This window comes from Strix aluco, chromosome 25 (genome assembly GCF_031877795.1).
Source record: "Strix aluco isolate bStrAlu1 chromosome 25, bStrAlu1.hap1, whole genome shotgun sequence".
Lineage (NCBI taxonomy): Eukaryota > Metazoa > Chordata > Aves > Strigiformes > Strigidae > Strix > Strix aluco.
This window is the reverse complement of record NC_133955.1, coordinates 4,401,827-4,428,197: the sequence shown is the minus strand read 5'-3', so window position 1 is coordinate 4,428,197 and position 26,371 is coordinate 4,401,827. Positions and strand designations below refer to the sequence as shown.

Here is a 26,371-nt window from a genome sequence, read left to right as displayed (position 1 = left end):
TGCCTTTTCTTTCAGATGAGTGTAAATGAGTGGGGAGGGTGACCCCACCGCACATCACAACAGTGTTCTAAGGCCTTTAGAGCAAGGACTGTAAATGTGTGCAGGTGGGTGGGTGGTACATAGTGTTTAGGAAGGGTTTAGGAAGGGCTGGTTGGAAACAGGGTACACTGAGGATTTCACTGGATGTCTTTCACGTCAGTTCTGTATTGCTAAAATTCATCGCAGGAGCTGGAGAGAGTTCCTAGGGGATGGTATAGACTGATAGCCCATGAGATTTAGGCAGATACTGAGATCAGGACTTCTTAAAACCAGAAAAAGAAACAGGATCAAGTTGTTGTTCCTTCCATTTCAGAACCCAGCCTGGACCCTCTTCCCTTAGGGCATCTTCCTCAGGCCCAGAATGACAGAGGCAGTAGAGCAAGCCTGATGGCAGAGGACGAGGGTGGAGTGTCTGCTGAGATAAACAGCTCGACTTCACAGAGTGAAGACCCCAGCCTCCAGCTGGTCAGTTCTGCTCCTCTTCACTGTAATACTGTCTCTGAGTGAATCTGGAAACGAACCGTGCGGTGGTGTTTGCTTTAATAAGTGAGCTTGTCACTTGCTGTTTTAGGTGTCTGTCCTCGTGTTGAAGATGAACGAGGTGAACTGTGGAATAGAGGCACGAGGTGATGACTTGTCCGTTGCTTTACAAGTAACAAACGCGGTTCCAGAGCAGCTGAACAACGTTGGGATGTGGCAGTATTTGCGTGGCTATCTGGGTAAGACACTGGCTCTTGGAGTCTGCTGCTTTTATAGCTGCACTTACTTATAAATGGCTTTTATAGTGGCCACGCACTGGCAATATTCCATTTTAACTGGTACTTCAGTGTATTTAGGATTGAATACTTGTGTGTGACCGAAGGTGAACGTGAAGAATGTCAGTGGTTCAAATCTGGTATTTGAAAGATGTTTCCAAAGTGCCTACAAAGCTTCGTGGTGCCTAGTAATCGTTGAATGTGACTTTTTAAAATTGCTGCTAGGATGCATGAAATGAATTAAAAGAGTGAATAAACATATCTAGGGAAATCCTGAAGTTATTCCTGCCCTGAGAATAATGCTTCTGGGCTAGGGTACTTCCCCAGGGCTAAATTCAAATTAAAAAAACAAAACTAGAAACCAAAACCAAACCCAAGCAGCCAAAAAAAACCCCCAACCCAACTCCAAAGAAACGAAACCAAAAGCAATTAGAACCCAAAACTCCAAGTGAAAGCATGACCAGTTAGTTCTTGGAGTGTTGAGCCTCCCCTTACCGGTGCTGCCTATGGCCACGAGGGGGCAAAGCGAAATACAAGATCGGGTATCGCCTCTGGGGAGTGGAGTGCTGCGTCCGTGGTCAACTCCTGCATACGCAAAACAAAGGCGAATTTTAAAGTGTGCTGAGATAGTGAGAGAGGGGGATGGGTCTGGGGGCTTAAACAGTCCAGTTCTGGTGTTAGTCTCTGTGATGTGGGCGCTCAGTCTTTTGAAACCTGGGTTTCATGTGAAGGATGGCTTCAGGCTGCTGTCATTGTGAGCTCACCATCATTCTGCATCTGGACGGTAAACAGGTGTCTTTTCAAGATACCTCAACACTACGTTCTCAAGATATCTATTTTAAGTTTATATCTTATTACTGATGCCATCTGCAGTGAGATCTTTCTGCTACAGCTCTAGGAGATCCAGGAGTAGAGAAGCCTTCGGTCCCTGAAGCTAGTAAGACCCAGCCAGAAGTGTGCTTACGTCTTGAGGTGGGACCGAATGCTGCTGTGCATTCACCGCTCGCCGTTCAGAACGGCTTCCTTCATCTGCTGGTCCACAGCTACACAGCAGAGTTCTTCATGTCCTTCCTTACCAACCTTGGCCCCTTTCTTGAGGATGAAATAATTCCGGAGGTGATCCCCATGGAGATAGAAGTTGTGGATGCCAAAATCACATTGAAGGTGAGTGTCTGGGGAACCAGAGATTCGCCCCAGGATAGTAGCCTGGGCAGAGCTCACTGGCAAGATTCTGCTTGGGAAAGGCTGCTGTGGGATTGCTGTGAGCCTCTACTGAGTCTACTGTGGTCCTGCTTTCCTGATACTGTTTTATTTTGCTTCTAAAAACTGCCTTAGGGATGAACGAGTAACACAGTGGAATTGTTGAGTGATCGGACTGGAGAAATGGGAGCCTGACATTTAGATTCTCTCCCCAGCTTTGTGGATGACCTGTTTTGCAGACTCAAGGGAGAGAATTAAATACCTCTTCCTCCAAGTGGTTGTATGAAATGGGAAATATTTGATCTCTTCTGTAAACATGTAGAGAATTACAGATGAAAAACATTGTGTAAGAGCTGGTTGTTATTTAGGAGGGGGGCACTGACAGAAGTTCTTGATTAAACCTTTTTGAAAAAAGTGCTTTGGCTCCACTGACAAGCAGGAACCAGTGTTGCTGCACAGCAGCATGAAAATCTGCAGACAAAGGGATATTGGCTTTTTTTGGCTAAGGAGTATTGGCTCGGGGTTTGAATTGGGAATTTGTAGGATGACAACTGGGAGAGCAACCTTCGGGGTGATGGTCATAGGCCTCTCCTCAGCCTTTATTACAGATATGACAGAACTTGGTTCTGCTCTGTGGGAGTGCTTTCTACACAGATTAAGACTCGCATGCAGCCTTGTATGTGAAGCCAGGCTTTTCCATATGGTGGGTGACCTCAGTGAGCTCTGGCAGCACTGCCAATTGGTAACGCTACTCCTGGGAAGGCTGGGGGCAAGGGGAATCCTTTGCAGAGTTGCCAGAGCTGTCACAGCAGTTAATCTCTTCTCTGCTGTGGTTGTCTTTTTTTTTTTTTTTTTTTTTTCCAGGATGACAGCCCCCGGGTATACCCTACCTCCCCCGGCCCTGTTCCCATCACCTTGGCAGTAGATCACGTCATTGTGAAGCGCAGAGATGATGGGGTGTTCTATCTAACAGGTCAGCAACCTTGGGAAATTTGTTTTATTCTCCCCTGGCACCCCTCGGGCTGTGCTGGGGGTTCAATACTCTGCTGTGCCTGGTGCTGGAGGAGACTGGAACTGGAGTGTGATGGTTGCTGCTGGGAAGGATGGGCTCTGGTGTGTGAGCAGTCCCTGCTTCTGTTCTCTGCAGTCACTTCTACCACAATGGGCAAATAATCTTCTGTCTTCAGTGCAAGCACCCAGGTCTGCTCTGCCGTGGTAATCTCTGGATGCATGCATTCCTGCTGCCTCTTGCTGGTTTTGTTGTTTTGTTTGAACAGCAAATTTGATACCTCGGGCAGAACAGGTTCACATCTAAAACAATGAACTGGCAGCCTGAATTCATGCCTGATATTTCCTTGAGCTCAGGCAGTCGGGACAGATTACTGCTGCTTCCCTTACTTTAGTTTCTCCATTTTAAAATGGGAATGAGATTTCTTTTTTTTCCGTGTTAAAGAGGGAAAAGAGAACAAAAAAAGTAACTTTAACTTTTTTGGTTTTGAGAACCCCATTGAATAAATGTCCACACCTGAATGTTTTCTGTGCTGCTTTCCAGCTCCGCGAGGGGAGGGCTCACCGAAACAGGAAAAACCTGTGTCAGTTCTTCAGGAGCAGAAGGCCCCAGCGGAGTGTGTCTTGGCAGCCCCAGCAGCAGGAACACGTGGACTGCAGGTGAGTCACTGCTGCTGGCTGCTGTCTGGACAACGGAATAGCTGGCAGCAGGCTGGAGAAAAAAAGTCTTTTGTCTTCATGGGTTTGCAGTTCGTGGTAGGTGTGGTGTATTGCTATTAGGGAGGGTACACAAAAGCAGCCTGTACCTCCTTTTTACAGACGTTCAAGAAGTAAAAATACCTTGCCCAGCGTAAAGTCTCTTGTTCCCTTTCAGAAATCTGGGTTTTTTTCTGATTGGCTCCATCTTCCCAGTGTGTCCCGTTCCTTGTTAGAACAACAGGGATCTGGAGGTTCCCACAAAGAAAGAGATGTCCTGTCAGAGTAGAGTAAGTTTTACAGCCAAGAAGTTTCAAGTTGCTTAAAAGTTTTTGCTGTTCAGTTTGAACTTTCTTTCTATTTTGATCCATATATCTGGAATTCAGATGACTGGTTAATTTTTAAATACGTAGTGTTCTCTAGTTATACTTCTGTTTGATGCTAGGTCTACTACTTAGTAAATAGATCACTTGTTATGGAAAATTACATATTAAGGGAGCCACATGGCTGACTACATACAGAACTGGGCTGGGACTTTGGATTCTGTTCATTAGTTGGTGACACATCGTTTCTCATCTTTCTCTTTCCTATTTAGTGCAGGGACTTTTTCTTCTTTCTGTTCATTAGCATTGTGTGAAACAGGGCCCTGACCAGAACTGGAGCATGTAAGCATGATAGTAGCTTAGCTTCAGCTTATTTTCTGATGTTATTGAACTTAATAGGAACAAATGCAAAGGCTAAATTACTGAGTAAAAATATTTCTGAGAGACCAAGTGAAAAACTGTCCTGTGCCATGGAACTGCAGCGGGATCTCGCTGGCAGTGTTTGAGGACAGAATTAACTTTATTCATGGATATAAGAAATAGGATCACCAGGCTTGCTCCAGCTATCATCTTAATTTTAACAGATGTTTAGAGATATGTCAGGACCCCTTATAAAAAAAGAATGCTGATCAGAGCCCAATTTTTTTTTCCTGCTTCCCTTGTATAGTTTTCTTTGGCCAGAATTAGGTAGCTGCTTTGCAGGAAAAAACCCTTGCCCACTGCAAGTCTTGTTCCTGTGCCTAGAAACAGGAGAGACAATAGCAGGGAGACAGCCATCAGTGGCAGCCTGGGCTGACTCAGTGGCAGCCTGGGCTGACTCTAATGACAGGTATGAAAGTCAGCAGGCACCAGTTGGCAAGTACTTCTGCAACTCAAACTGGGTCACATTGTCAGTGAGCTTTGTGTGGTTGTGTCACGTAGTGTAATTAATCTCAAAACCTCCTGCTTTGGTGTTGTTCTTTGAGCAGATCGGTGTAGTCAGATCTGCCCTGCTGCTTACCTTTGGAAACTCCTGGTTTGTTTTTTTTTTTTTTTTCTCTGTCCCTTGTAGTTAAAGGAAGTGCCAGAGTTGCAAAGGGAGCTTCAGACCATGAAAATAGCCCTTGCAGAAGCCAACATGGACAAGGCTCGCCTTCTGCAGGAAATTAGGAAATACAATCCCCTCTTCCAGCTTTGACAGCGAGGGCACAGGCTGCAGCTGCTCGGGAGAAGTGGAGACCACCACCAGCACTAAGGCGGCTAGTTGGATTATATTGCTGCTAAACGAGTCAACCTCCTGGAGACTGATCGCCTCCAAGAATGGAAACCAACTGCGATTGCAAAATGAACTTGAAAGAGGGAGAAAGGAAGGCAGGCAGGCCTGGCTGAGCAGCAGGGGAGGAACAAGGAGGAGTTACCTGTTTGCAGCCACTTTCCTCTGTCCTGGCAGTATGGTGCTGCCTCTGTCACTGACCCAGGGCAGCAGTCAGCCTACAAACAAAAGGTCAAGTTGGGGGGACACACCCCATGTCTATTCATCCACGAGTGGCAGTGACAGTGTGCTTTCAGCCTTCACCTTTCATGCTAACATCCAGAGATGGTCTGTAGTGGGGTTTCTGCTTCTTTCAACCTTCCTTGTTGTGTTCTTGCCCAATCGTGCACGCCAAAGAACACAGGAAAAGGAGCGTAGTTACTTCACCACATCAGGAGTGACAGAGAACAGCCCAGAGCTCTGATGTGAAGGCACGTGTACTGTGGCACGGGAACGGGAACATGGGAGGTCGGTGGGTCTGGGAGATGCAGAAGGGATTTCCCCCCCATGGAGTAAGGGGCTACAGCTCACTATTCCCTCAAGAACAGGGTCAGGATAGTAAAGAAATTCCTTCAGGCTTCTTTTTCCACCAGTAATTTGTTGTGTTGAGACAGACTGCGTAGTATATTAGACTTAGTCTAGTTCATTCTCACTTAATCCTGCAATGATTGGCTTCATTGATGCAGAAACACAAAGGAATTAATTGATTTCATTACAAAGCACTGTTTAAACTTTCTTTAATTTTGCTATCAAAGAACAGGGGTGAAGGAAGTTGGTTAAGGCACAGGATGAGATGAACTATGTGTTTTCTTTGGGATGCATGCTGACCTCAAACCATTGTTTGAGTTTCACCAGTGGAGAGAGGGAGAGCAGTACTGGCCGCACAAGGAAGGAGCTGTCTGTTCCTGCCCGGTCGTGTATTTTTATTAGCACTGAGCTCTTGCCTGGTCTTAGGTGACTTTTAACAGGGACGTTGGTATGTGGGTCATGAGAAGGGTGCTGACCCAGCCCCCTTGGGTGGAGGCTGACACTATTCACTGCTCACTGTGAGGTGGAGATGAAGCAGGAGCTGCTGGGTTGAACGTGGTTTGTATTCTCACCTTTTCTGGAGCTGCTTCCCTGAAGAGGAGTAACTCTCTGTGGTCAGTGACTGACTTAATTTATAAAGAAATCGCCTCTACAAGTGTGGAGGGGAAAAAAGAAATCCCTTGTAAAATATTAAGTAAACACTAATTTTAAAAAGTAAAAAAGGAAATTTATCAACTGCAAGAATCAAATCCGCTCCTGAGGACAAACTGGTACGTGGTTTCTTTGCTCTACTGGTCCGGGCAATACGTGGCCAATGTGCTGAAGAAGGTGGCAGCGCAGGGGGAGGCAGTTCCAGAGCAGACCTTGCTCTCTGCTCCCGTACGGAAGGGTGTGACTTTCAGCCTGTTCTGGATGAACACCCCTTCCTTCCCCTTTATCTTCACGGTGTGCGGAATTCGTTGGATTTTATCTTTTGACTTGGATTTTTCCAGATGTGTTTTGTGTTCTGTAAATGTACCGTTTCTGATGCACAGGCTTTTTGGTGCGTGTAAAACAGACAGCGATCGCCACCCGCTAAGTGCTAGGAGAAGTGACATGATAAGTGATTCTCCTTTATTAATCAGATGAAAACTTCACTTGTCTGTAAAGGTTAGGTAACCCTTACTGTGTGTTTTAGCTGAACACACTCCCCAAAACTTTAATGGATTTTTCTATTTTTTCTATGTAAGCATTACTCCACTGAAATTAATTTAGCTAAAGTAACACAAGATTTTAATCCTGCTTGCTATGCAAGGAGCAGCCTCTGATTAACAAGCCATGAGGAGTTGAGGCCTGGAAACTACGCAAAAGCAAGCAAATGAGTTGAGAGTTAAGTTTGGGTTTTCCTACCGTGCTCTTACATAGTTGTCCCTTTGCCCAGCTCCGGAGCTGTTGAACACTTTCCCCTAACAGGCACTCTGAGATCATTTCAGTTCTTCTTTAGCTCTAGGGGAAATGGGGACGTATTTACAGCGCTAGGCTGGATGTGGAGACGCTGCTCTCTGTGGTTTGCGGGCAGCCAAGAGTGAATTCCTTGTGGTTGTTAACCTTCACTTTGAAAAAAGAGGGTATGTAAGAGAGGGATGGTGATTGAAACAACTGTCACTCTTAAGATCATCATCTTAATTCCATGTTTGACTCCATTAGACTGAAGGTAGCTTTGAATAACTTTTGTTGGAGTTAGTCCTTGTACGCTGGGCTTCAACAGCCAGCCCTGGGGCGGGCCGTGCTGCCGGAGTCGTGTTTCTGCCAAGACCTGACTGCCCCGTGCCTACAACCAGATGTGACAGCAGCAGCGAGGGCCTGCCCTTCCTTACAGAACCTCTGGAAGCAGGCAGCCGCAAACGAATTAAGAGGAGGAGGACTTGCCTCTGGCAGAAGCACGGGAGCTGCAGGAGGCTTCGCGCTCACCACCCGCTTGACCTGCGCTAGCTCTGATGTGGGGGTGCTGGGACTTCTGCCGGTCGCTTTCCCTCCTCCACGGGAGAGGGTCACTCCTCCACAGCCTGGCTGCTTTCTCCGGAGCACGTTCCATGACCCATCCCCTGCTCGATGCAGGTTTGTGGTGCTGCCTATGATGGAAGATGGGCTAGAGCAGGCTGTCACCCTGTTTTTGAGAGGAAAATGCACTTTAACTTTTTCGGGCATTTCCTTCACCAATACTGCCTCGTGCATAGAAGAATTCAGAAATAAAAGCAGGTGTTCCAAAATGCAAGTTATCTTCTGTAGAAAATAAGACTCTTGCTCTGAGAGCTGCTCACAGCAAGGAAGGAGGTAACAAAGCGTCTCTGTCTCTAGACTTGCTCTGAAACAAACCTCTCGAACAGCTCACTGTAAGTACCATTATGAACCGCACAAAGCCCACACAAGCAAAAGCTGAAGTTTTAATCAAACCTCCATGCTTCTGTGCTTGCTCCCTCTTCCTGTATGAAGCAAGAAATATAAGAATGCTTGCCTTAGGTGGAATGCAATGGTATTACTTTTTATTCACTAATTGCTTGAAAATGGGAGGTTTCTTTTCTTCTCTTTCCAACTTCCATGACATTTTGTTTGAGTAGGTGTCCAGCTTCATCTCCAGCTACCTTGGGAAATGAGTAGGGTGCAAAGGCTTTTCTCAGAGGTGGTGCCTACTTGCTGTGTCACAACCCCTTACCGCTCCCTCCCACGTGTGCAGACCGAACAGAGCTGGGGCCAGGTTGTTTACAGCAAATTTCTTGCTCCAGCAACTTAAGTCAATTGGTTTTGTTTAAGAATTAAAGCACTTCCATTGTTTTGGGGTTTTTTTAAGTACCAGTAAAAAGTACTGTAAAACAAAATCCACATCCTTTCTACAAGGCATATGTGTGGGAGGACTAAAACTCCTCTATCTCCACAGCTGATGAGCAAAGTTTACTTCGTAGAGGCTTCCATTTAAGGACTCTTTCTATGTTACGATGAGAGGCAGCTTAATCCTTTAGTTACCCTAGGATAAGCACATGGCCTCAGCATCTTTTACAATTAGTTAGAAGAAACGTGCTCACAGGGGACTACTGTATGTACAGGTGGGTAATGTGCAAGTCTGAACTTGAATTTGTTTTAGGCAGTATTGGAACTTTGTTGCAGTATATTTCCACTCATGCATTTATTGGTTCTATGAACCACGAAAAGAAATTAAACTTGTTAACCTCCTTACAGGCTCATGTTTTTTGGTTTGTTTTTTTTTTTCCTCCCCCTTCCTAACTGTACTGTTTTTCTAGACAGCTCCATAAAATGGGCTTTGGGAAGAAGAGCCTGGTGATGACTTCAGAAGCATCAGCTTTCAGCCTGCTCCCTTTCTTATGCTAATGGAGCAATACCTGCCCCAGGCAAGGCGAAGCCTCCCCAACATGTCGGGCTTGGTTGAGACAGATCATCCCCTTGCTCTCCCCCTACTTGGAATCGCACCAACACCATTACACAATTAGTATTTCCCAGCGAGACTAAGACCGCAATAACAAGTTTAATGAACAAGGAGACACGGTGCTGCACACAGACACCCGTCTCTCTGTGCCAGCAGAAAGCACGACCCTGGTGGGTGAATACACGGAACACCCGGAACGTTCCTGTCGTGGCTGGGTTGAAGCAGACGAGCCCCAGGCTGTGTCGTGCTTGGACGAGCAGCCCCCTTGCAGGACCCCTCCCCGCAGACGTTAAGTCTATTCACTGCTCCCGAAGGAGCTGCAGGCGCGTAGCTTGTGAGGGTCACACCAGGAACCTTAACTTCTGTCTTCTCTTGCTGCTCTCAGGACACTTCAGTGGAAGATGATCTTTTTATACTTGGAATTGGGGATCTGTCCTCGTGACTTGAGCCTCCTGACGGCCTCTCGCATGTGTTTGGGCTGCAGCGGTGGCAGCTCCCCCCATTTCTCACACACGTCCAGTGCTGCACACCAAAACCCAAAGAGTTCACGTCAGCAGGACAGCTAAGCTTAGCCAGCCTCTTCCTGTTGGAGCTTTAACTTTAAAGGCAACAAGTAACATTTTCATGCAGGGTTTACAGCTCACAGCTTGTTAATACACAAGAACAAAACTGCTTTTGTGTGCTTCTAGACTGAAAGAGTCAGTCCTAGGGGCATCGGTACTGGACCAGAATAAACTTTTTAAAGCACTTGGCTACTCTGGAATATGCTGGTTTGAGTCATGTAAGAATTTATCATCTTAAACCTTCTGCTCTAAAGCTGCCCCTAGGCTGGGTGGTGTGTTTGGGGGTGTTGGGTGCAGCAGTGACAGGAAGGTACAACCTGCAGTGCACTTTTCTATCATTTACAGTAAGTATCCTTTACACCTTCTGCCAAGGACATGAAGCAATTAACGACACGAAACAATTAACGACAGCAGTGAAGCTGCTTCTCCAAACCGCCTCAGGCAACGCAGCACTGCAGAGACAGGAACAGCAAAACTGCATCACCCCGTAACGGCGATCCCGGCACAGAGGCCACGTTTTGTGTGACGAGTCCGTGTGACCTGGTTGGCATCAAAGGTGACGCCACCGCCTCCTCCAGCCCAAGCAGAGCAGGCGCACAGCGGGGTCAGCCTCCCACCGCTGTCCCAGAACGATCTGGGCTCATCCCATAAGGGAAGGCTCTTACAGGTTAAGAGGCTTAAATAATTCATTTCCCTCTGGGCTGAATTTGTCATCAGCAGCATTAACAGAAGATCTTTACTGCCACGTTGTTGCAGCCTGCTTACAGGCCAGCTTACTGAGTAAGACCTGCGAAGTTATCCTCCCTGGAGAGGAGGAAACAGGAGGCCAGTGGTCACCAGCCCCTGCTGCCTCGCGGGCAGGGGCAGAGGGGAGTGGGAACCCCACGCTTCACCCCGCTCTTGGCTGCAGTGTTCTGCTGCTGCTGGAGGGGCTGAGCGCCCCACGGGACAGCAAGACTGGGAACCACAAAGTGTCCAGTCTTGTTTCACGTCCTTCTGCTCTGCTGTGAGCGTTGAGTTCACCCCGGATTCTTACCTTTTCACTCAACGTTTGCCACTCACCTTCCTCTACCACCTCCCCAACGAAGACCTTGGAAATGCCAGACATGGCGATAACCACGTTCTGAGAGACAGAGGTGCCGGTGATGGACTGGATCAGCTGGACAAGCGGAGAAGGACAGTCAGCTGAGCCAGGTACAGCAGCAGTGAAACATTTTAACTCATATTTAGCAGTTTGAGCCTGTCAAGTATCAACCAAAGGCTACTGAAACAGAACAGCAGTAATAGAACTTTGGAATTAGGTCCTACAGCTTTGAGCACACGCTGGCTGTCAAGGTTTTAGCTTCCCCTCACTCAGCTGCAGACCCTGTACCAGCAATTACTTTTTCCTGTTGCCTCATGGGCCCCCAGCCCGCTGTTATTTAAGATGAGCTCCTATTTAAACTACATAAGCTGTGGGAGGGCACTAAGCTAGACCATAATGGGATAAGCTGATCTGATAATGGCCTCAGCCACAGGGGCTGAGATACAGCTGGAGGGGGGAGCACCCACAGCCTGTATGTGCCACAGAGCTAGCTCGTGTCGTGCAAGGCCCAGATAAGGCCACAGCCAGGCTTAGTAAGGCTCAGCCTGCTTGGTCTGCTCAGAGTGTCTGTGGCAAAGCGTTACTGAAGTCATACCCGTTTAATAGCAGCTTTGGGGAAAGCAGAGCGGCGATACATCTCGTAACGGTTCAACTGTTCTTCAGAAAAGGAAGAGACCAGTATTCTGGAGCGGAGAGAATTGTTTGTTTACAGCAAAGATAAAAGTCTGAAGCTCTTCAGGCTCCTGCAACAATCCTGCAAAGCCCTTCTACCATCCCAAGCATCCTGAAGCACAAAGCAGAGCCAGGTGCTCCCGTGGTGCCAAGGTTTGTAATGCAAAAGGGCGGGGCCTGCTCAGGAGGGACTTGGGATGGAGCTACAGGCTTCGTTAACCACGGGCTCGTAAACTAATTAAATGATCATTGTGGCAACCCTGTGCAGTGCCCTCCCGACCATCAGCCTCCCCAGGCGCTGCCACCCGCCGCCCCGGCACTCACTGCATCTTCTGGATCTCATCCTCGTCCACTTTGTGCTTCTTCTCCTTCCTCTCCTTCAGCTCCAGCTTCACCTTTTTGGCTGCGGACGGCTGCAGGCTGGGGTCCTCCCCGTCCACCGCCTCCCCCTCCGCGCTCCTCACCTGGGCGAGAGCGCAGCGCTCGGCTCGGCGGCCCCACAGCCCGGCCGGGCCCCGCTCCCCCCTCACAGCGGGCCCGGCCCGGCCTCACCTCCCCGTCCGGCGCCTCGGCCTTGGGCTCGCCGCCCCCGCCGGCCTCTCCCGCCTCGCCCTCGCCCGCCACCTCCGCGGCCGCCGGCTCCTCCACGGCCGCCGCTCCATCCCCCGAGGGGGACGAGGCCGCGGGCGGCGGCTCCTGGCCCTCGGCGACAGCCCTGAGCTCCTCCCGGCCCGCGTCGCCGGGATCCGCCATCGCCTGGCGCAGCGACGTCGCCTCCTGATGACGTAACGCTACGGCTGCCGCGAAGGGCCGCGCCTGTCGCCAGGGCAACGCGGCTGCGGGTGAGGCGTGGGGCCGGGCCCGGGGGGGGGAAACTGGGGGGCACTGGGGTGGAAAGGGCTGGGGGGAACTGAGGTGGGGGACACTGAGGGTAGTGGGGGAACTAGGTGAGAAGGTCTGGGGGGCACTGGGGGAACTGGAGCGGGGAGAACTGGGGTAACTGGGTTGGGAAGGGCTGGGGGCACTGTGGGAACTGGAGTGGGAAGGGCTGGGGGGAACTGGGTTGGGAAGGTCTGGGGGCACTGTGGGAACTGGAGTGGGAAAGGGGTGGGGGCACTGGGGGAACTGGAGCAGGGGGAACTGGGGTGGGAAAGGCTGGTGCTGGGGTATGGGGATGGCCTGGGGCGAGTGTGGGGTGAGGGGGGCCCCTGCAGGGAGCCAGGCTGGTGGCTGCAGCGGGGAGAGGGGCCAGTCCCCTCCAGCTGTGTGAGTCTTTTGTGCAGAGCTAGAGGAAAACCTGGCTGTTCAAAAGGAGCCACGTTACGGTGGGGCAGGTTGGGAGTCCACAGCTCGGTCTCAAGGCCCAGATCAAAGTTTCCAACAAGTCAGAGCTCCTCGAGTTATCACTGTGGGTTTCCCGCTAGTTTTGTGTCTTGGAGGCAGGGATCGGTTTGGACAGGCTGCCACAGCCCGTCTTCCCCGGTGTTTCCTTCTAACAGGTCCCGCTCTGGCAGCAGGGAGCGAGGATCGGGCTGGGCACGGTGTGGGGAAGGCTCAGCACCCACATCTCCACCTGTCCCAGCCCCTCCTCGGCCTCGGGATCCTCACCCCGCTGCTCTTTGTTTCTTTGTTTGTTGTGCTCTAAAGTGGGATAACGTTAACATAGGCCTGCAGGATTCACTCCAGCATGCAAAGTCCTGGAATGCCTTTGGCAAAAAGTGCTTAAATATGCGAAATTTCCAGCAGTGCCTTTACGCATCCTCCTCCTCCTCTGTGTGGTTCCGTGGTCCCAAGCCCCCCGGCAGGAAGGTAACGCTGCGTGTGGAGGCCCAAACAAACGCTCAGTGACGTGAGGCCGGTGATGGATGCCAGGGGTGTGATCCCCTGTGAGTCTCCTCCTGTGTGTGGGGCACAGCACGGATCAGGACGAGCTCCCTTCACCTCCCTGAAGCACAAACCGTGCTGTAACAGGCTTCCCCAAACACAGGGATCAAAAAGTGCCTGAGTCAACTGATGCAAATCCCCTCCAAGGGAGAGAGCAGCTGCCTGCAAGGGCTGATACTGTTAATATTATGTTTAAATGAACCATCTGGCCACATTTGAATTATTTTTTACGCTAGCTTATAGCATTATGCAGTGGATAACTGCTTCTACCCATTTCACTTCTCGGTGTAGACTGATCCTCAGCGTGCAATGCAAAACACCGCGCCTCCCTGAAGACGTCCGTGTGGGAAAATAGCTGCAAAATTATCTGTGAACGTTCATCCTCTCAATAAACACGCAGAGGGAAAACCCTGGCAAAGTTATACAGGAGGATGCATATGAAAGAGGAATATCTGTTCTGTATATACACCCGTGAGCTAACGCTCGGGTGTGTTTTACACCCGGCTCCTCCAGTGTATCAGAAATCTGGGAGATGGAAGTTGACCAAAACGCACCCCTTTCACCCTGCAGCACGTGCTGGAATCCCCCTTTTATATTATTTACGCGTTCAATGAATAAAATTAAACAAAACGAGCCCAAAAGGAGGTGGAGTAAAGGGTCCATTGAAAGAATAACCCAGCGGGGGGGGCGTGGCCTGCGGGGCACTGGCCCCGCCCTCTCACGACAGGCTCCGCCCCCACCTCTAGCCCCGCCCACCCGCAGGCTCCGCCCCGGAAGGCCGCGGGGGGGGCGTGGCTTGGCGGGAGGCGGTGGCGGCGGGCGGCGGCGGCCGGGCCGGGCCATGGGGAAGGAGCAGGAGCTGCTGGAGGCCGCCCGGACCGGGAACCTGCCCGCTGTGGAGAAGCTGTTATCGGGAAAACGCCTCAGCTCCGGCTTCGGTGGCTCCGGGGGGGGAGGAGGAGGAGGTGGAGGAGGCAGCTCCGGGGGGGGAGGCGGCGGAGGAGGCAGCGGGAGCGGCGGTGTGGGGCACCCGCTGTCCAGTCTCCTCAGGTAAGCGCGGCCTGGGGGCGGGGGGGGGGGAGCTGAGGGTGTGAGGGGGGTGTGGGGTTGTGGGAGTGGGGCTGAGGGCCGGGGAGGGGCTGTGGGGTCCGGGAGGAGGAGGGAGGGGGTATGGGGAGGGGGCTGTGGGCCTGCTGGGTAAGGGGGCTGGGTGTTGTGGGGCAGGAGGGGCCTGTGTGGGGCAGGGGGGCAGTGAGGGTGCAGGGCTGGGGGGTGGGAGGTAAGGAGAGCGCGGTTGGAGCCCAGGAGAGGGGGTCTGTGGGGATTTAGAGTTGGGGGAGGGGGGTGGGGATGGGAAGGGATGTACGGGCTGGGGGAGATTTAGGGTGACGGGGCAGGGGGTGGTGTGGGGGGGCTGGGGGGCCTGTAGGGTCATGCAGCAGGAGGTGGGGGCTGGGGGGCTTTGGGGGGCTTCGGGTGGAGTAGGGGGTGTGGGCTTTTGGGGTGCTGTAGGAGTGTGGGGCAGGGAGAGGGAGTGTGAAGCTATGGGGCCGTGTTGGTAGGGGCTGGGGCAGGAGGAGGCGGGAGGTGTGGGGATGGGGGTCTGTCGGGGCTAGAAGGTGTGAGCTGGGGGCTGGGGGACAAGGGGTGAGGGATGTGGAGTGGGGGGTGCGGGTTGGGGGAATGAGGTGGGAGTTGTAGGGTAGCGGGGGCAGCTGTAGGGGTTTGGATGCGCTCTTGGGGTGGAGCGTGTGGGTGAGAGGGCGGTGGGATCAGGGGATGTTGGAGGTCCCTGGGGCTCGGCGGTGTGGGCTGGAGCCCTGGGGGACACGGATGTGGGCTGCAGCGCTGCCAGCGTGGAGGGACTGGGGAGACCAGTCCCCTGGGGCGCTGGGCCAGGGGAGGAGTCGCCTTGGATGGGAATTGAGGGCCGAGGGGATGGGGTGAGATGTTACGGTGGGCTGTGATGGATGTGGGGTGTGTGAGGATGGGCTGGGGGAGCCCTGAGGGTTTGGTGCTGTCTGTGGGATCAGGGGTGCGAGGAGGCTGTGCTGGAGGGGGCTGGCAGCTGAGCCCCTTGGGCTCGTGTGCCCCGAGGTGAGGAGCAGCAGGGGCCAGCGGGCTGGGAGAGGAGAGGAGCCCATCTGGAGCAGGTGCTTCCAGGGCTGGGTGCTGCCCGGTGTCCCCCGGGGCTCGGACTGCTGCAGGCTATGAGGTTCTGGATGCTGCTGGTTACGGTGTGTAGCTGCAGACTGGTGTAACTGGGAAAATGTGATGTCTTCAGAGGAGGACTCTGGGACAGGGTGCTAGCAGAGGCTGCCGACTCTGAAGCCAGGTCGTGTGTAGGTTCCCATGGTGAGGAGAGCTGCTGGCTGAATTCACTGGGGCAGATGTGCAGCCAGGTGTTCGGCAAGGCGTCCTCTCGCTGCTCTTGCTCCGTGCACACTCGTCCTCCCTCAGTCGTGTTCGTGGCTTGCGGTTATACTGCTCTGCTGCGCTTCTCAAACCGGCGAGGGCTGGTGGGGCTTGGGGCTCGGCTCTGCTGCGCTGGGGGCTGCACAAGCAGATGGAGGGCACAGTCATTTGTAATTTGCTCTGTTTTGAAGCTCTTAGACCTTTGTTAGCTTTTTTCTCCTCCCCTTTTTTTCGGCATCTCCCAAGGAAACCACTGGCTGGTGCGTTTCTTGAGTTGCAGCTTTTTGCCATTTCAGCTTCTCTGCTGGAAATGCTGCTGTTCCTATTCTCTGAGCAACTGGTTTATACTGGGACAGGGGGAGGAGATTTGAGTCCAGTGTTGAGTGACGCTGTCACTGCACGACCTGATTCTTTAGAGGGATATGACTTGCCTGTTTGTGGCCAAATTTGATCCATTTTTCCTTATCAGAAATCTGCTGTTGCACATTGGGCTGAATGGCAGAGACGCGCTGACACGGAGAGGTTGTGCTTTCCCGGCGCGTACATTTGCTCCTCTGAAATGTAAATCTGCTCTCGGGTCAAACTTTATTCTTCTCTTTTAATATATTGAACACTCTGAGCCCTTGTTTTGAGTGGGGAATTGCTCCGACCACTTCAGGCTCATCTGCGTTAGAAGATGGATGTACTTGCAGGGTGTTTAGATAAAGTAGAGAGGGTCAGTTGAGTTAAATACACACCACGAGTGTTATCAGCCTCTTGTTCTAACAGCTCCGTCGCACTTTCCGACAACGCGTGGTGATGACGGCGACCTTTTTTTCTCCGGTAAGACAACTGCTTGTGATACCAGCTGATTTGTGGAGTGGGCAGGCTGTTTGATGTCTGATCAGTTAGCGTGATTTTTCACATGTACACGTGGTTTTGTGTGTAGACGCGTATCTGAAGGGTGGTGAATGTCCCAGCTGTCATTCATAGCTTCTGTGTTCATTAACTCGACTGTCTTAAATGTCTGTCAGTTGACACTACAATGATCCCTTTCTGCCACCAAAATTCCCAATCCCTGAACCTCTTTTCCCCTGCTGCTGAGTTAGTCAGGCTTTTTGCATGTTTATGATAGTGGCTCTCGTTCTGGAAGCGTGTTGGTGTTCCCAGCATGTTGGGAGTCATTGCAGCTCATCCTTAACTTGCTGTCTGAAATCTGCTGCAGCATCCCTGGATTTACAAGAGTTTGCATGCACCCATGTGGATGCTCACCCCGAATGCGATCTCAGACCTGTGTGGATCGTGACCTCTGTACCACGTTTGATCCAGCAAACTTGGCTGCGGTATTCCTCGATCTCAGCGTTCCGAACGCCGGGCAGTGACCGTGAGGATGGTCTGCACTTACCTGCAGTCACCTCTTGCAAACCAGCAGTGGGGTGGGAGTTCAGGGGGCCGTGGTGTGCGGGGTTGCAGCACTGAGGAAGCAGAAGGTTGCTGGGGGTTGTTCGAGGGCTTGGGTGCTGCAGTGAATGATGCATGATAGATATTGGAAATGGACCTCTCATGATTTAGAGGATTTCTGATTGTTTCCAGTGCTCTGTCAACGTGTTGGGATTTTACTTTGGGTTAAATGACTCCATGTGAGAAGATTTCTGCTTGTTTTATAGTGGTGAGGTTTTTATGAGAAACAGCTGCTAAATTTACCTGCAAGGAGAAGCCTCACAATTGTTTGGGAAGCAGCTGGGAGAAACCAGGCAATGTTAAAAACTGTTGTTTTCTGTAGCGCAGGCTTTAAGCGATTGCGTAGTGTCTGTGAGGTGGCCGAGATGTACAAGCTTTGCTGAAAGGTTTATTGCAGTAGCAAGCATACTCCTTCGTGTCCCTTAGTACAGCAGCAAAACATTGGATTTTGGGGATTAGTTTCCAAAAAAAAGTAGCCAGACTATCCTTAGTGTATCCGAGAAGAAATTTGGGCACTTGTCTTCTGCCTGTGTGTCACCCTGTCTCTGTTGTGGTCTCTTTTCACTCTGCAAAGTGTGAAATTTAACTCTTGGCCCTGGTGCCAAGCCTGATTACTGACTTGTTTGCTCATCTCTTGAGGTGCGCAATTCCTCCAGAGCACCTTCGCCTGCGGTTTCCCTGCTTCCCCGGGGCAGGGAGGATGTTGCAGTAAGTTCTCCGCAGCAGGCACGGTATTTAATTATAGCTAACTCTGCCTTTCTGTACTTCTTCAAAAATAACTTCAAGGATTTGGAAACAGGGAATATGAAATTTCATCTGTCTGACACTTCATGGAAAGTCGAAGATTGGCAAATTAAAGGGACCTGATGCTGTGGGAGGAGGGTGGAGGTGACAGAAAAGAGTCTGCGGTGTCTACTCCACCAACTCCTGCCTCCTCTGGAGTGCAGCATCCCAGCGTGTGCAACAGGTCGAGAACAACTGTGGAATAACTTTAAAGTTGAAGGGTTTTCTCTTAGATCTTATTCCTATATCTTAATTTATTTTCCTGATTATGATTAGATGCATTTTCTAAATTAAAACCAGTAAATATGGACTGGACATGTGCCCAGAGACAGTCACAGTGCCAATTAAGTGGAAGCATTAATGGAAGAAGTTGATGGAGAAGGCTAAGGTGCTTCAGTCAGTGGCTAGTTCTCAAGGCTCTGCAGTGCAGGAAGGATGCTTGAACAATAGATGTCTTTAGTGCTGTGGGTAAAGAAATCGCAAAAAAGGTACCTGGAGCAGGGATTTATTTTTTTGTATGTATGATAAAGCTGTATCTGAGAGAATTTAGGTTACAAAGCTTTGTCATTGGGATTTGGAAATATTTAGAAAAGGAGGTAAGACTGCTTTTATCCTTGCTTAGAAGTGGGTCGGGCTGCAAGCTTCTGGCAGAATGGCCTTGGGCCTTTTATAAGAGTCAAACACAATATCTTGGTTGGGCACCTGTGAAAAGCATCTCTTGACACCCATGCAACTGCTTTGCAAAACTGCAGTCAGCCTGCAAGACAAGAGGATGGCCGAAGTTGATGGGGTTGGGGTCTACATCAACTAAAGAAAAGGCAGGTTACTTTAATTTTAGAGATGTGCATTGTGTGGGAGCAACAATGCACAACACTAGAACATGGGAACTTTTCTAATTAAGGGTTTTTTACCCCTTGGTTGCAGTGGAGAAACCTGTCTGTGGTCAGTTTTGTGTTTTCCCTTCCCCAAACAACTTTTGACTGCCTTCCTCTTTTTGCCTGATCATTTTGATTCCTGCTCCTGCTGAAGCTGCTCACGTATTTCAATATATCTCCTGATAAGGGAGCTGCTAAGCTGTCCTCCACCCCTTGAAGCTCGTTCCAAGAACAGGGTCATAAATGCTCAGCTGGGCTGGCAGAGCTCCCTTGTTCCTTCCTCCATCTGATTTCAGGTCTCTTTGATGTCAGCATGATATTTAGTTCTTTTTTTTTTTTTGAAGTCTCACTGCTTGGACTACCTGTTCTCGAAAGAACATCTCTGCTTCTGAGGTATCAGACCCAGCTTTTTCTGTGTGGTGCTGCAGCGTTTCAGATGTCTCAAAAATAAAGTTGTGAATTAGGTACAAACCAGGCATTTCCTGGCAGAAACGAGCGTGTCTGTGGGCATGGTGCAGGAAGCTGCATTCCCACTGTTATACCTGGTAAGCGTTTGTGTTGAGCTCGGGGACTGGTCTGAGCTGGGGGACTGAATTTTTAACAAAGAGAGTAAATGCTGGTCCATAAAGTTGTAGAAGATGCCCCCAGCAGTAAATTCTGTGGAATGTATTGTTTCATCACATAAACTTCAGCCTACCATGTTTATTATAATTTAAATGTGAACTTTGTCAAGGTCTGGGGCTTTCATAGTTCCTGCTTCGATCACTGAGCTGAGCCCTCTGGGTGTGAGAGACGTGGACAAACTCCAAACGAAATCACTGATTTCTGCAGGTAAGCAGGAAGCAAGATGTGATAGACCGTGATAAGCCAGACAAGAAGGAAACGCAGAGATAGAATTGAAGATAAAGTCGCTCCCTAGGGGGTGAATATGCCACTGTGTAGCACTAAAAATGTTAAGCAGGAAAATAAACCCCACTGGAAAGCTAATGTGAAGAAGGGAGCGCAAACGGCAGGTCAAGGTACTCGGAAGGACATGGGGAGGATGAGAAGCAGCGGAGGAGAGGGAGATGGGTTTCTGGCTTTTGCCAAAGCAGATGGTGGGGCTCACAAAGAGGTGGTGGCTTGCCAGGGTTTGGGGGGAGTCTTGGCTTCGTGCTGCCGTCCACGCAGCCTCTGGGATCTGCTCACAATACGTGATCGCTGGGATCCGTTCAGGGCCTGGAAATCTGCTGAAACCCGGGTCCAGGAGTCTGATGCAGATCCCTGCGCCTTGGTCGTACCCTGGCTGCTCCAGTTTCAGAACGTATCTCATATAGCATGGGCAAAAGCATTTCTCGTAGATCAGTGAGCATCTAGAGATAAAATCAGCTTCATATAAACACAGCTTAATGCTTTAAGCAAAAGCAAGTCCAGAAATTAGAAATGCTTTGTGAATCCATGAGGTTTCTTGGGTTTTCAGGGGCACTTCTGCATCGAGGCCTGCCAAATTTGGATTTTTTTTTTTTTTTTTGCCTCCTCACTGTTAAGTTCAAGGCAGGAAGCAACAAAACAATCTGTGGCCTGAAATATCAAGCTGCATTCAGTAGGTTTTGCCAGTAGCAGTAAGGGATGAATTGTTTTAAAGCCAAATCTGCAGAAAAAGCTTTTTATTTTCATCTATTGATGTGAGAAGACTGGATCTTTGTTGATGAGAGGGGAAACTGAGGCTGCTGTTGAGCCCCAGATTGTATATGTAATCTTCTATAAGTGTATCAAGGAGAAACTTCTGCTGTGAATTAGGACTTTTTTGTATACATCTGTTGTGGGAAAGGATTTGGTTGGTGCTTCACAGAAGCCACAGCAAGTGTTCTAGTCAATTTGCAGCAGTTATTACTGGTGAGTATTTTGTTTGGTTTAGGAGAAGACATGGTGTAATGGCTGGACGCTTAAAGTAGCTTCAAATAGTCCAGATGCAGGTAGGAGTCAGAAAAATTATTTCTATTTAAAAAAAAAAAAAAAGTGGGGTTTCACATTTGTTCTTGTGCAGCTGGACGATATAAAGAAATGATTTTAGTGCTACACATTCCCCCCGTGGTCTGAGGGTCTGGCTGCAGCCTCTCTGCCTGCTGCGCTCCCATCGGGAAGGGAGGTCCCACACCCAGGTGTGGCTGACTGGGAAAAAAGAGGAATGGCCCCGTTCGCAGTAAGGACCAAGGCTGTCAGCGTGTCTGTCCGCTCACGGGTGTGTTATCGCCTTTTGTGGGGCCAGGTCTTGTGATTAAGTGGCAAGTCCTGCCGTGTTTGGTGGAGATAGTGGCAGGAAACAGCAGCCAGGCTCCAAAGGTCCAAGCTTACAGGGTTGTGTAAAGGTGCAAACAAAGTATTTCCCTGTCTTCCCTTTCCCCCATAAAAAGGAAGTCGCTCCTGGTGCGTTCGCCTAAAACAGGGCTGTGTTAGAAATCACGACTGGGTCTTTCACTCTTCTTGGTGCTGTGATTAATGATCTCGCCCACTTTTAAACTGTCTTCTGATCCACACCCTACCGTACAAACAGCAAAGCAGGACAGATCTCTCTTTAATTAGATACCTGAACACTGGTATTGCTAAGAGTATTACTGCCACAGGCGTTAGGTGTGCACCTGCTTGTTTTTGTGAATTGTTTTCTAAGCACTTTTTAAATAATTCAGGAAGGCTGCAATTATTGGCAATGACTCTTAAGAGTTTTGTATCTGTGTGATCTTCTAATTCAGCTTTGGAACATTTTATTTGCTTGCTTTGGTCAGCGTGATTCTGCGATTAGGGTTGTGTTTGGGGAGGTTTGGGTTTTTCTTGCCATAAATTTGCTGCGGGACCTTGGACAACTCGGATTAGCAGTGCCCTGCTTTGCTCACCTAAGCGATGGGTGCTACCTATTTTCTTCTCTAGAGGAGGATTTGGTTTTTATGTAGCACCCAGGGCTTGCTTGGAATGCACATGAAAATTGTTGTGTAGGTGGCTTCCCTTTCTGTGAAACTCCCTTGGGAGAGTTTTGTCCTGCTTCCTTCCAGACACGCCGTATGCAGTCCGAGGTTTCCACGCCATGCACGCAGAGGGCAGCGACCTGGTGCTGCCTGGTTTGGTTGGCAGAAAAGATGGTTGGATGTTGAAGGGAGGTGCCGTGGTGCTTGTGGAGGGTGTGCAAGAGCTGAATTAAATGGATAAGGAGTTGGGAGCAGATGTGAATCGATTGAAGTGGTGCAGCCTTCTAGCAAAATGCTCTGAGCGCAGCATGTCGGATAGGAATCTCTCTGTTAATGCTGAGTAAAAGTGTCTTAACTGTGTAGGCAGCAACTCAAAACTTCCAGCTGATTAATGTTGGCTCTATAATATAGGTGGGTGTCCAGGCTGGGGCGAATTCTTCTGGCTATTGACTTCCCATCAGTCTTTACCCACGTGCTGAGTTCTCTGGAGTCCTGGGACTTGCTCTCTTGGGAGTGCCAAGGTGTTTATGTCAGACGGAGGGTGAGAAGACATTAGCTGGATTTTCACCTTGCTTTGAGAGTTTCTCAGCAGAGTGTTTTGAAGTGCCAAACAGGTTTTGGAAATATTCATATGCTCTTACAGGTTACCTCAAATACTCCATGGGCTAAGACGTGGTGTGAGGAGCGTTAGGCAGGCCAGGATGTTAGGTGAGGAGTGTTAGGTGGGTCAGATTGTGTTGAAGATGTCAGAACCAAGCCAGTTATCACCCGCTGACAGATGCCAGGGTCTAAATAGTTGCAGTATCCCCTCGTGTTGCAGGGGGCTGGGGCAGGAGCAGGGCTCCCTGGGGTTTTTTTTCACAATTGCTAGGTTACGCTCCTTCCCAGGAGCATCATTTTACAGCTCTCAGCATTCACAGGGCTCACATAAGATTTGTGCTGTGCCCCATCATGGGAGACACAGTGAAATGCATCCATGACACACAGTTTACTTATTTTCTATGCCCTGAACAGAAAGACTGGCTCCAGAGCTGGCTGGCTGTAAGAAGCCCGAGGACTGAGAAGGTGGTTTGTGTTCAGGGTGCCCAAAGGAGCAGTTTGAGCTAGGCACTGACGGTTTGGTTAAAATGCCAGGTGCAGTCCTGAAATTTGCATCTTGACTTTAGGGCTCGCTTTATTGATGCTGGAATTAGCAGCTGCATTCAGCATGTTCATGCAGGGGGATTTCTCTGTGTTTACCTTGGTGGCAGAGTGGATGCTTGTGAGAATTGACTGGACTGAGTGGATGTTTGTGAGATTCCCTGATGGCTTTTTGATGTGTATACCCCAAGTTATTATTCTACTAATGAGCTGTGTGTAGGAATTTCAGGACCAAAAACCACAGCTGTGCGTGTAAACAAATATAGGATATTTGAGCAGTGAGATATTGCCATTTCCATAGCCTTCTTCCCCTCTACTTTTGTCTGCAGTCCCGAAACTGAAGAAATGTCACTGCAGATTTGAGTACATCCAGACTGCTCTGTGTTCGAAAGGCAGGAGCTACGCCGAGTTCAGCTGGACGCTGAATATTTAACAAACGGGTTTTGGCGCTAAATAGTGAAATTTGAAGGTTACAACAAAGCTTGTCCAGCAGTTAGTTGCTGAGAGCGGTGGTCCTGTCCTCCCCCATCTTCTTTCCCTGATAGTCATTTGCGTTGTGGTGTGGCTGTGCCAGAGTGAATCACTCCAGCTGGCTGATCTAACAGAAAACTTTTGTTTCGTGAGGCTGCACAGTTCCTCGATCCAATAGGAGGGAAATGGCAGAAACTCGCAGGTGACAGTGCGGAGGAGCAGGATCTCCCCTTCCCTTCTCTTTTGCTTGGAGACCAGTTGTCCTGCTGCAGCGCTCTGCATGCAGTAATTCATATCTGCATATGGACTACCTAAAGAGCATTATTTATGGAAGTGGAGCTGCTCAGCTTGATGACGTGGGTCCGGTGCTACTCCGGCTGATTAAGGCTGTTTGGCAGAGAGTTGAACTTTCTAAAGATGAATGTATGAAACAGTGTTTGATAGATTAGGAGCAGCTGAGCCAAGAAAGTGTTCATCCAGTGGGATTTTTTTTAACATAATGCATTGTTTTAGTGAGATTGAAGGAAAAGCAAGCAGGGTATAAAAGAAGTGAAAGATGTGATAGAGAATAGAGGTAATACATACAGATTACACCTGCGTTCATCCCAGACCAAAAGGGAAGGCCCCCTCCCAGCTGCGCTTGGACAAGGATAAGACAAGTTCCTGGAGGCTGAGCTCCTTCCATGGTAGCGCCCGGAGGGGCTGCTTCGCTGGCTAGCAGCAGATAACATGTGTTAATGCCTCGACTCCCATGCGAGCCCTTCGCCTTTCATGAGGAGCTTACGCCGGGCTGGGTTCAGCCCGTGTGTGCAGCTCTCTGCGGGGACTCACTGAAGACGATCCCTCTGCCTGCACAGAGCGTGTGATGTCTGGTGGGTGCTCGAGCTTTCTGGTGGGTGCTCTGCTGAGCTTTCCCAGCACGTCCGTGATCTTCCAGGCTGTGCCATCCTCTCCTCTGCTCTCTTCCGCTCCACGGATACAGCTGCATCTCGGTAACGCTCTGGCTACGGGAATCGCTTCAAGGTGAAGTGTCCTCTTGAAATGAAGAAGGTGCCTTTGAATAAGGGTGGTGGCCATTTCCTCTTGTCATTGACACTGGGTACGAGGTCCTGTCCGCTGCTTGAGATGGCACTGTCACTGTCCCAGAGAGCTCGCTCTCGAGTACAGCTTAGTCATGGAAATGAGATAAATCCTATTTCACAGAAACTGGTAAAAATAAAACTGTTGAGGATTGATTTGTTTCTATAGCAACAGACTGGAGAAGCTAATACAGCTGCTCTGCAGAAGGGAGAAAAACATAAATTGAAATGTTAGTCCACCTGGGACTGTAGCTGTCAGCAAAAGAAAGATCTTCAATAGACTGATGAAGGGGTAAAAAGCTTAATTAAAGATGGAGGGCAGGAAGGTGTGAGCTGTGTTTGGAAAGAAATTGGTGCTAGAGTGTGTGAACGTGCCCTCTCTCCTGCGCAAAAAACCTGGAGAGCCTGTATTATGTCCTCAGAGCTATTTGTATCCTATTTCCCAAAGGACTGCCTTCTGAATTTGCCTGTGCCACCCTCTCACGGGTGGGGAAATGCCCTGCTTAAAGTAAGGCAGTGCTTTAATGCCATTCAGTACCTGGGTGTTCCCCCTGTCAAGTGCACACTTTTAAACCTGAATTTAAATTGACTTTCTGTCCTGCAGTGAATCACCATGTCTCGCTTGAGAAATGTGCAGGGTTTATCAGGGAACCCCTTTGTTGCATGAACTGGGAGATGGCCTTTGAGAAGTCTGGATGAAATTTCTGAGCTAAATTTTCATCAGCTCGAACTGAATATGGAGCTGGATGTTCCAGAACAATGTGTGCCAGGGCCAAGTTTTCTGTAAATGTTTGTGTCGTGGAAGAAAATCCTGTAGAGCATCCAGACAGCTGGATAAGGTGCTTGAGTTTAAAACTCTTTTTTTTTTTATCTATACAGTCTGTAGATTTGTGTAGGTTTTCACTTTACTTTTGCCTAAACCAAGAGTTGCAGCAGACTCGAGTACATACTGTGCTGTTGAGGTGCCTGTTTTCCCCCACGGTTACTAAAGGTGAACTGCTTAAATGTGGGGGGGGCCCTAAGATGCCAAGTGCTGAGACCACCACATGTATATGTACATTCTTGATGACACATCCCACCTTGCATGGCTATTAAGAGTTTCTGATTAAAATCAGTATATACATGTGAAATGAGCAGGATGTTAACAAAACTAGAGAAGTTGCTTTTAAAACAGGAGTGTGTGTGCAAGGCTTTTACCAGGCTCTCCGAGAGAGTCTGTGTTATTTAGCTTAAGGAAAGTCAGAGCTTGACTTCATGTTGTTTAGGTTTGGTAAACCCAAATTACATTAGCACTTTTCCCTTGTTACTTAAACACATGGTTTCTTTTAAAGGGAAATTGAATTTAAAAATAAACCTCAAGCTTTTTCCAGCTAAAAGGAAGTGTCTGTAGTGCTGCATACTAAGGATGCAAGAGCACAACCCTGTCTAAAAGTGAGTGCCATAAATATTATGCAAATACATTATCTCATTAGATTTATATCTAATCCTATTGCCTGCTGTTTTTCAGACTCGGGCCAAACAAGACTGAAGATGTCATAGGTGGTCTTTCAAATTTAATATTGAAGTGGGTTGGAAATTAGGTGAAATGACTTCTGCCTCATCCTAATTAAGACACTATGAGAAATCCTTTCAAGTTTGGCATCGCAAAGTAAATTGCCTGGTTTTAAAATGTAATCCGATTAAAGAAGCCTAGTGCCTGGTAAGGTTTGAAGCCTGCCCGTGCAATGATACAGATGGGCTCCCCAGACCCTTCCTTACTGCTCTTAAT

General features: G+C 49.4%; 3 protein-coding genes across 14 annotated transcripts in view; 2 read left to right on the top strand and 1 right to left on the bottom strand.

Annotated features, from left to right (window-relative positions):
• Positions 1 to 9,050, top strand: part of BLTP3A (bridge-like lipid transfer protein family member 3A) — a 36,055-nt gene extending 27,005 nt beyond the window's left edge. For 3 of the 4 annotated variants that reach the window (XM_074850553.1, XM_074850555.1, XM_074850554.1), the window contains 6 exons: positions 353 to 504; positions 611 to 758; positions 1,687 to 1,958; positions 2,859 to 2,967; positions 3,547 to 3,662; positions 5,073 to 9,050. In XM_074850553.1, the coding sequence (XP_074706654.1) occupies positions 353 to 504; positions 611 to 758; positions 1,687 to 1,958; positions 2,859 to 2,967; positions 3,547 to 3,662; positions 5,073 to 5,198 (923 nt within the window). In that variant the 3' untranslated portion in view covers positions 5,199 to 9,050. Of the gene's footprint in view, positions 1 to 352; positions 505 to 610; positions 759 to 1,686; positions 1,959 to 2,129; positions 2,345 to 2,858; positions 2,968 to 3,546; positions 3,663 to 5,072 lie in introns of those variants that run through there. The other variant, XM_074850556.1, reaches the window with a different exon arrangement.
• Positions 9,051 to 9,338: 288 nt separating this feature from the next.
• Positions 9,339 to 12,358, bottom strand: TAF11 (TATA-box binding protein associated factor 11). 2 transcript variants are annotated; one of them, XM_074850557.1, is made up of 5 exons: positions 12,130 to 12,358; positions 11,902 to 12,041; positions 11,501 to 11,588; positions 10,884 to 11,061; positions 9,339 to 9,780 (listed from the first exon to the last, which is right to left on the bottom strand). In XM_074850557.1, the coding sequence occupies exons 1-5, from the start codon at positions 12,328 to 12,330 to the stop codon at positions 9,650 to 9,652; spliced, it is 738 nt and encodes a 245-aa protein (XP_074706658.1). In that variant the 5' UTR covers positions 12,331 to 12,358; the 3' UTR covers positions 9,339 to 9,649. The 2 variants fall into 2 exon arrangements, with proteins under 2 accessions (XP_074706658.1, XP_074706659.1); XM_074850558.1 differs by having other exon boundaries at positions 10,884 to 10,980; positions 12,130 to 12,351.
• A 1,899-nt stretch (positions 12,359 to 14,257) lies between these two features.
• Positions 14,258 to 26,371, top strand: part of ANKS1A (ankyrin repeat and sterile alpha motif domain containing 1A) — a 127,397-nt gene continuing 115,283 nt past the window's right edge. For all 8 annotated transcript variants that reach the window (XM_074850434.1, XM_074850437.1, XM_074850436.1 and 5 more), the window contains exon 1: positions 14,258 to 14,511. In XM_074850434.1, coding sequence (XP_074706535.1) covers positions 14,303 to 14,511 — 209 coding nt within the window. In that variant the 5' untranslated portion in view covers positions 14,258 to 14,302. The remainder of the gene's footprint in view (positions 14,512 to 26,371) is intronic.